The sequence below is a fragment of the Mesitornis unicolor genome, unplaced genomic scaffold (genome assembly GCF_000695765.1).
Source record: "Mesitornis unicolor isolate BGI_N332 unplaced genomic scaffold, ASM69576v1 scaffold27106, whole genome shotgun sequence".
Taxonomy (NCBI): Eukaryota; Metazoa; Chordata; class Aves; order Mesitornithiformes; family Mesitornithidae; genus Mesitornis; species Mesitornis unicolor.
Genome location: NW_010190734.1, coordinates 34,246 through 43,979, shown reverse-complemented (window position 1 = coordinate 43,979; position 9,734 = coordinate 34,246). Strand labels below are relative to the sequence as shown.

The window sequence follows — 9,734 nt, the reverse complement described above, 5'->3', positions numbered from 1 at the left end:
ACCCTGCCCTCCCAGTGAGTTGCTGCTCCTTCGACTAAAAGGCAAGTCCCCAAATACAGAACACCCAAAGGTCACTCCTGAAGAGGTGGCTTTCACAGGTAATGCTCTCAGAACGCTGCCTCAGGGGCACACAGCCTCTTAGCCTGGTCAGACATATGATGTGCTCTTTGGCTGCCTCCCTAAAGGTTTCACATAGTTAATACTGTATTTTTATCCACACCGGGCATCCCTAATTTTAGCGAGCTGCAAACCAAAGTGCAGCCTCCCTAGCCATGAGCTAACTGGGGCCAATGCCCGTGCCACCGAGCACCCACGGGTGCCAGAGCCATCTGCCACTGCTCCTGGCCAGCACTTGTTGGCACAGCATCACAGAGGTTTTGCCGACCCAGCTGGGCAGCTTGCATGCTGAGGACCACCTGTGGTGTGGGGTCTAGGATGATGCCTGGGGGTCACCCTGTTGAGCTCTCCTTCGACAAAACAGAGAATAGAGGTGCAATCTGGGGTCTATCTTGGACAAAAGCGAAGTCGTTGCTGCCTTGTTGTGTTTCTGGTCTCAGAGAGGTTGCTTTGAACCCAAAAGCTGGATGCTGCCGTGAAGCCCACGCAGGGCACAAGCTGGTTCCTATCAGTAGGTGCTGGAGGAGGGAAGCATGCTTGATATTCAGGACTTTCACCTCCGCAGACCATTGCCCATGTCATTCCTACGCCTCCAGCTCCCGGGAACAAGACAGATTTCTCAAATTTCTGGCCAAGTGGGTGTGAGCCAGCACTTCTGAAACCCCAGAGAGCCTGGGATACTGCATCCGTGGGAAGGATCTGTGAGAAGGGGGCCTGGGGAAATGGAGGGGGTGTTGAGACGAGAAAGCGCCTTTTACTCAAAGAGTGAGCCGAGAGAAATAAGAGCTGCGGAAAGCTTTAAAAACATGCAGCCCTCTTTGTGCAGGGTTCAAGGTGTCAGAGGTCTGCTAGCTGATGGCGGCCTGTCTCCTGCCAGGGCCGGACAGGGTTCCCAGAAAATGGAGGTATCATGTACAGCAGCTGGCCTGCACTCAGTCGTAGGAATGAGCACCATCAGCACTGCTTGGGAGGGAGCGCTGGCCAAACCAGGGTGCTGGGGAGGGAAGGAGAAGCTGCCTGCTCTGCGTCCCCCACCAGGAATTGAGTTCTTCAGTGTCACTGGTTGTTCTATTTCCTCAGGCAAAATTTTGTCTCATGTATGTAGGTAAATCCCAATGTGTAAAGGAGAAGAAAAAAAAAAGGACAACTTGGACCTTGCTAAGTCACTTCTTTCCCAGTCCATGGACTGTTTGCTTGGGTGCATGTTATTTAGGGACAGAGGCTGCAAAAGGACATCTTTGATCATCAAAGCCGGGACCATGTCATTCAATCTCTGTCACAACCTGGTCAACGTCCGTTTAAAATTTGTTGGGCTTGTCTCCCCTTGATGTCTTCCTCCTCTGGTGATTAGGGACTTCCTACTTTCCAGACTTGGTTTATTCATAGCGCATTTGTCCTTAGGCTTTGTGCTTAAATAGCTCTTCTCCCTCTTGGGTGTTTAAAGAGAATTATTGTATCCCCTTTCCATTCTCCCCACAAATGAAGCTCGGGCATGAAGGAAGGGCAGTCACAGGCTTTCATTAGTTTGCTTTTAGATGAAGGGCACTGTCAGAAACAAGCTCTGGAGTAAGGTCATGGTGGGCGAGCATGGCTTGGCCCACTGTAACCAGTCTGCCTGGCACAGCAACAGCTGCCCCTGCCTGTGGGCAAGCTCCTGAGAAATGTCAAGGTCCAGGGCAGAGAACATGAAATTACAACAGTAAGCACCACACATGTCCACTGAGTAGGTGAGTGTGAGCTCAAGCTAGTCCTTTTCAGGCTCTCCCACTCAGGATGGGGCAAAAGCACCTCGTTATACAAGAGTGAGACCCTTCCTGCCCAGAACCAGACCAGCAGGAAGGCACAGGAAACCCTTGCTGTCACTTTTTTGGGAAGCTGACTAGTATGGCAGGACGGCCGGGACCTAAGAAGATGGGCTTTTCAACATTTTTCCTCAATTGCATTTCTGAAGGGAGGGATGACACAAAAGGGGTCTCCATAGAATCACAGAGTGGTTTGGGTTGGAAGGGACCTTCAAGATCATCTCGTTTCAATCCCTCTGCCATGGGTAGGGACACCTCCCACTAGACCATGTGGCATAAGGTCTTGCATGGCACCTACAGAAGTCGTATGATGTCCAGCTGAACAGTGAGAAGAGCTCCTCACTCCAGGGCCAAGGAAGCCTGCAGAGCCCAAGCAGACTTGCCCTTGTGTCAGCAAGTGAACCCAAGCTCACAGGGGTCTGCCACATCTCCAGGTGATATTTGCATAAAAGTTGGTCTCTGGATTAAATCAGTTTAAGTTTCTTTAGACCCTGGGATTACAGATAGTCTCTGCTCTGAGAACTGCTGTCAGTGCCCTCCCTCTTGGATTATACTTTAGCAGCCAAGGATGGTGCCTTTTAAAGATCGATGTGACACTGGGTGTGGGGTCTCATGCTAGCAGGACTTCAAAGAAAGAAACTGGGTAATGACAGGTAAAGCAGCCTTGGAAATTGTTTCTGGCACTGTTATACAGAAAGACTGAAATCACATATTTGTTCCTGGATGTAAATGTGCCCATCTGCAAAACGGGGAGCTTTCTGTAACTTGTTTTTGTGACTGTCATGGCAGTGAGTGAAAACCTCCAAGGTGCTATTGCTAAAAATCAGTGCTCTTTCTCTGCTGGCTGTTGATGAATTGAGACCTACTTACATGGTCTCAAAGGGCAAAGTAATCAGTGCACACTTTTTCCTTTTCTCTGCCTTCCTTACTTTTGCACTAACTTATCTGTAATGGAAACCACTGCTTTAGTAGCCATGGAAACCACAACAGCTCTTTTATTACAGGTGTATACAAGGCACTTGCACTGTACACTCCTGCACATACCTATCCAGCCAGCTGTGCCTTGTCTCTCACCCTGAGGACTTGTTCTGTAGGGATCCAGAGGCCTGACAGTTTCTGTGGCACTTGGTGAACAGGTCTTGTGTAACGTGTCTACCCAGCCCAGGAAACTGTATTGAGACAGTCTCATGAACATGCCTATTTTCAAAGAAAAAGGCTGAAATCTGAGTCTGTGAAACAAGCAGAGAAGAGTGCTTAAAGAAAGGGCTTGGTTTTATGTATATTTGTATTTATATTCTCCCTAGAGATGGGGATAAACTAGAATCTCAGCTTCTGTTCCTACGAATTTCTGGGTTACACAGCACAGATCTGAACTTGTAAACCTTTATTCTGTGTTGCATCAGAAGCAGAGAAGGCCTTTTTGCTATAAATCACATGGCTCTGAAATCTCCTGCGAACCATCTGCTCTCAAGAGGTTTCAAGAACACGTAGGTGAAACTACCCCAAAACCAACTGATCTTGCACCAGTTTTTCCATCCTGAGCTGGAAGCTTATGAGAGGAGCTGCAGTTATTTCAACACTTGAAAACAAATCCTTGCTCTCAAGGGAACTGGGAGGAGCTAGACCTTGCACCCAGTTTAACCTTGGCCTTTACTGGATTCAAAATCTATGTTTCCCTCTCATACTACACATAACTGCTGGCTGTGGTTAAGCACTGGGAGGACCGCATGCAATATAATCTCATGGACTCATATTCCCAGGTTCATAGAAGGAATTTTCCCTTGTTTTACAGATTTGGCCAAATAAGTTAAGGAGCTTCACTTTATTCTGCCATTTATTGCTAGAAGCCAGGCTGATCCCAGGCCTCATCTGGAAAGCGAAGCACCACATCTTCTCTTGCCTCTAACCAGTCTGATTTGTGCTAGGGCAGTTCTCCATGAATTTTCAGCCCAGGGACACTGTTACACTAAAGGGCTTGATCAATGTCTTTTTTTTTTAAGGATATTATACATGCACGCAGATGACAAGGGAATAATGGCAAGGGAGACATAACTGAGTTAGTTTCAGCAGAGGAGAGGTTAACGGAGATGGTGGTCTGCACTGCAGGCAGCCTGCTATGGTAGTGAGATATCCTCAGTTGCTGGAGAGAGCTTCTCAAGTGCTAAAGGAAAACCCCAAACTCCACTGCTACGGGTTTCCTAGAGACAGGCGGCTGTAAGGTGACACTATCCCAGTATTTAGGAGATTCAGAAATGAGAGAGAAAGGGGAGAAGGACTGAGCAGTGGTGGTATGAGACAGGATGAAATATGGCAGGGAAGATATGGAGGAGCTGAAAAGTAGAACTGATATGTCTCAGGTTCACTGCTTTGGTATTTTCCTCTTTTGCCCCTTCTTTATCAAAGCTGAGATCTTTTAGGGCAAGTAGGGTTTTTTCCTTACTTGTTTATTAAATACTTATTGTGAAGCCTTGTGTCTGATTGTTTTATCTGCTTCTTCACTGTGCTCACCTCACAGGGCATACAGAGCTCTTATAAACATCACCACAGAGTAGGAATAGCTGCTGTTATGATGCTCACCCTCTGACATTGCCCTGTGGGGAGGCTCTTCCCCACTCAAGCTGCAGGCGTTTTTCAGTAGTCAGTGGTGCGGAGTGGAGTCACAGGAGAAAGGCAAGCAAAGGAGAAGAGCCCTTTAACTGACCTGTGAAACAGCCTGTGCTCGTGGTGTCTCTTCCCTGGGCTGTCTTAATACAATCCTTCCCCAACCCTTTTCCACCCTAACCAGAAAGCAGCAAGCAGCTGTTTCTCCAAACATTGCTTTGACTATTTTCCTGACAGACTAACCCAACAGCCCCTAGATTTCCCACCCTGACCTGAGAGGCTGGCACTGCCATCCTTGAAAATGTTGCTGTGCTCAAAGGATAATGCAAAGAAGCTGCTGTTGGTCCCAGAGGGTCTCAGTTGTCCCCACACCCTCTCCTCACCAGGTAGCACCCAGCAGTGTAGGTGGCAGGAGCTGTCAGGACTGCTTCATAATGGTCTTCAGCTTAATTCCCTTTCTAAACTGGAAAGGGACTCTGGGCTGCATGGCAATCTGGTGACAGATGACAGTACAACTGAGTGCAGGCAGCTGAAGACCCCATGTGTTGTCCCACAGTAATACCAGCTTAACGATGGCATCCCTTTTCTAGTGAGAGCTGGTGTGTGCCCTGAGATTTGGCAGTGGCTGGGCTGGGCTTCTGTCCTGGTGAGCTAATTTTTTCTGTCATATCACTTTCTTCTCAGTCTGCTGTTTGTAGTTATGGTTTGGTAAATATGGTTTCCTTAAATATGTGCTTAAATGTATTCATGTACTGTCAGGTTTTCAGCTTCATTTCCTAAGGATATGAGACCCTTGCTATTCTCTTCTCTCTCCACCTCAGATCTGTCAGCTGCCTCCCATAATATTTTTTCTAGCTGTTGGCCCTTTTAAGTCAAAATTTGCAGAGTGAGGAGTCTCAGGCATAATGAAGTTATTGCAAGCTTTGTGAAGAGCAAGGACTTGGAAGGGAAGAGACTGAAGTGCCCTTAAAGAAGGAAATATTGTTATGTGAACTCAACCCCTGTTAGACACCAAAGGACCCAGGTAAGAGAGACACTCATGTGCTCCTCACTCATGGGAGAAGCCCCAGTCAGAGTTTCTTACTGACACAAGCCACATATTTCAAGGAAAACATCCTTGTGGTCAAGGGACAATTTATTCCTGGATTAGAGGAGAGTTTGCCAACACTCATCTTGCACTTGAGTGCTTTGTAGCTGTGGCTTTTTTCCATGTGCTGAAGCCCAAACTGGTGGCTGATCTGGATCAAAAAGGAACTGGTCAGCACTGCTGGATCTTTGGCTTGCTTCAGCAACATGCCATGCTGTCTACTACCTGGGCACATCTGGGAGTTTCTCCTAGCAAATTTGCAGGAACCCAGTCACTGGATCCCTCCTACTCTCTTCTTGGTGTCTAAGATATTCCTTCAGGTCTTTGGTCTTTGGAATTATAAATTTCTTATGAGATACATATGGGAGAAACAGAAAGGATGGACTGTTTGGGGCTTTTCTGGACTTAACATCCATTAAGCCCATTCCTTCCCATGTGCACATGCACTGATGTTCATCAAGGAATAGGTCATAACAACCCTTAGCCACGCAGCTCAGATCTTTGCTTAGCTTCACATCTGCCTGTGTTTTGGATGAAGGCTTCCTATTGTTCCTAATGATGGTGACCAGTGACATTGTATGGAAGTGGGGGGTAAGGTTATGATGTTTTTCAGGCTGTGGAAGCAGCACGTCTTGTGAGTCAGCACATAAATTCTCAGCACAGTAAGATGGAAAAACCTGAGGTGCTCCAGAAAGGCATTTTACCACAGGCAGCACCCAACACTGGGAACATCCCAAGCTAGCTGACAGGGAATAGCAAAGGCTGAGGTGTTTGCATATAGATACCTCATTTCAGGCATAAAGGACCTTCAGCACTCAGAGTCCTGAACCCTCTACTGAAATTAGATACATGAAGCCTTCCTGAGTGAACTTTTCCCAGGTTTGGCTGGAAGGAGAGGCCCTGTCTCTGCTCCTGTGCCTATCCAGCAGCTCACTATTCTGAGTACTTGCTCAGATTACGGGAGATCTGGCTTCAGCTACTGACTGCCTCCAGAGAGACCAATCCCAGGCAGTTCATGACCTGGGTGAATGGCTCCACACCTCAGTCATGGAACCACTGAGTCATTTCTTCCCCTCTCCCTGCCCTGGTGAACATCCATGAAGTCCCACAGCTGGATTAATACCTGACAGAGTAGATTAATACCTGGCTTGCCCTTTATTTGCATGAGTGCTCCCAGATTTGAGTTCTTAGCACAGAAATTGGGAGCACCGGCACCTTGCTGAGCTGTGTCCTGTGCAGGATACAATCTCTTTCCTTCTGAGATCTTTTCCCCGTTTCATTCCCTCAGGTGACAGAGGCAAAGGGGTGCTCAGTCTGCAGGTTGCTCTTGTTCTTGGGCTGTCAGCTTGCTGCTGCTCCAATTACCAGTCTGGGGCGGGGGTGCTATGAAACTTTGAGACATTCACTGAATCAGCACTGCAAGTGGTTGGCAAATTTTGAGGTGAAAGCCATGACTGTCAGTTGCTGTATGGCATGGTTAGCTGGTAGCTGAGCATTAGTGGACTGAAGCACTACCATCATGTAAAGTCTGCTGCAGATCTTATATTCAATCTCTTGCCCAAGGTCATATAAGAAGTCCATGGCAGAGAGGCAATTGAAAATCAAATCACCAGAGTCCTAAGCTAATGTGCTCACTGCTGGATCAAACCCTGCAAAATAAAAGCTTTAAGACAGATTGTATTGTAGCCATCGCAAACCTTGATATGACTGATTTTTAACAAGGGTATAGGTGTCATCGGGACTAAAACTGAAAGTACACAGCAGATACCTGCTTCTGTCAGGTTTCTATAAATAAGTATTTAGTAACTGCTTGCCATCTATCGAGCACAAAATAGCTATCCTATTAAATAACAATGCAATTACACTACCAACCATAAACATGTCAACTGGAGTTTCAGCATTATTTTTCCTTTACTTTGCCAACTGTTATTTGATCGCTCACCCGGAGCAAGTGACTGTTCCTTGACAAGTGAGTAAAACCTGCTTAGTTTTTGAATCTTTCCTCTTGTCAGCCTTGCTGAGGAGGTCAGCAGACTTTGAACTTGACATTGCACTTTTAGGTCCTAGCCCTGAGCAAGTGTATTTTCTAATTTGCAATCTCTATATTCCTAGGGGTGCAATGCATTTTCTCTTTAGATCTGATAAATAAAGCTTATGTGTTTCTTCTGCAATTCTCACTTTCTTTCCAAATGTGTCTTTTACTTAAGAGGGAATATTTGTAAGCCCTTGGTAGGAAACAAGCACCTAACAGTCTAAGCTTGCTGCTGTATGTTTCCCTAGATTACAGCTACACTACAAGGAAGAATGCTATGAATCTACCTTGCAATTTTTACCATGATTTATTTTACTGAGGATTAATTAATCATTCTTTCACCAAAGAATTAACAACGCCCTTTTTCCAGCACAGAAGTGAGTGACTGCATTAACAAGTGGCTACAGACTGATTTCAAGCAAGTAACCAAGTGTCAGAAAAACAAAAAAGGGATTTAATGCTGCACCAATGGGGAGCTTTTGAGTTGGGGAGGTAAGACGCGCATTTGCAGCACAGTCTAGTAAGGCTTCTTGGCTGATTGCTCCTAGTAGGACAGAAAGTGGGACTGAATCCAGAACACAAGGGGGATACTGTCTTGCACAGAAAATGAAAGCATCTAAAAATCTCAAGCTACGGACTCAGGTCAGTGCTGAGATTTGGGAAAACTCAACTGAGCAGAGTTCACACTGCTGAGGTTTGCAAGGTTGCTCTCTATATTGGGGTTCTGACATGCAATCTGGAAAGGCTATTTCCCAGCAAACATCTCAGAGAAGCACAAAAGAGATTTTTTTCCTGGGCTTTGCAGAACTCAGGGGCTAACTCAAATCCAAGTAAACAAACCCAAAATTTGGATGCTCAACACCCCTCTGCACAAGACCCTCTGACTGTCCTGTCCTGTGGCTCCTCTCCACGGCTCCAAACGACACTGTGGTACTGACCCCAGGTGGGACACGCAGTGGTGCTTACCTCCAGGACCATCTCTGTCATCTGGAACTGCTTCTGGGAGACCTTGTCAGAGCTCACTGGCTCATGGAAGAGCAGGCAGAGCATGTCGTACTTCTTCAGGGCCTGCTTGTAGTTCTTCTCATTCAGGTCAATCACCCGATCTTTCCCATCGTAAGTGGGGAAGTTCAGTCCCTCTTCTGCCTTGCAGCAGAAAAGCAGGTAAAAACCTGCTAGGATCCAGCAAGTCGCCTTCATGGGGGAGCACTTGGAGTGCAGCAGAGGGTGGGTAAACGTCCCCCTTCTTAACTTGGGAAGAGGAGGAGACCAAAGGCTCCAACTGAAGTTTGTACGTAGTTTCTCTTTCTACTCCCTTCCTAGTAATCAGCCCGGGCTCTGCAAGGCTGGTGAGGAGCAGCAAGTGGATCAGCCCAAACTGCCGTCCAGGGCTCACAACAAAGAGACAGACAGGAGAAGCTGTCAGGCCAAGCCCTGGATACCTTACATAGCTGTGTCCAGCTCCCGTGTCATTAGGAACTCCATTTTTAGGAAGCAGTTGTTTCAGGCTAAAAATAACCCCTGCAATGAATAAAAAGGACAGATATGACACCATTGAGGGACTTGCTGGCACTCTGCATCATCTGAGAGAGAGGGAGCGAGCAAGAGAGAGGGAGCGGAAGATGTCGGTGCTGGAAATACGTGGGCAGGGTTTGCGAAGCGACAGGCTTCACTTTTTCAAGGAACCAAGGCACAGCCTGTCCTACTAGGGCTTAACAGAAATAGAAGGTATTTACTGCATTTTTTAATAAGGATTTCTCTCCTTGTAACCCCTTGGGCATCTCAGTGATTAGGCTTTGGGTAACAGATCTTGGATTAAACTGTTTCAGAGCCTCATCTGCACCGCTAGAGGAAACGTCCTGTTTCCTTAGCAGCAAAGGAGGTGAGCACTCATGGGACTCCCTCCTCCTTCTGCCTGGGGAATTGTCCTGAGCTGCCTGCTGACATTCAGGCTCATTTCTGAAGCGCCTTCTCTGCTTGCAGAGTATCAAGAGAATTGTTGGCTCTTGGATCTGCAATCCCAAGGCAGAGGGCAGCTTAAGTTGCAACCTCCCATGCCCAGCACAGTTACCAAGACTCATACATTGCTGCATTG

General features: G+C 47.0%; 1 protein-coding gene across 1 annotated transcript in view; it reads right to left on the bottom strand.

Annotated features, from left to right (window-relative positions):
- The window catches only part of LOC104542257 (calsequestrin-2), a 33,006-nt gene extending 23,968 nt beyond the window's left edge, over positions 1–9,038 (bottom strand). Inside the window, exon 1 of the mRNA XM_010186504.1 lies at positions 8,606–9,038. Coding sequence (XP_010184806.1) covers positions 8,606–8,839 — 234 coding nt within the window. The 5' untranslated portion in view covers positions 8,840–9,038. The remainder of the gene's footprint in view (positions 1–8,605) is intronic.
- Between the last annotated feature and the right edge of the window lie 696 nt (positions 9,039–9,734).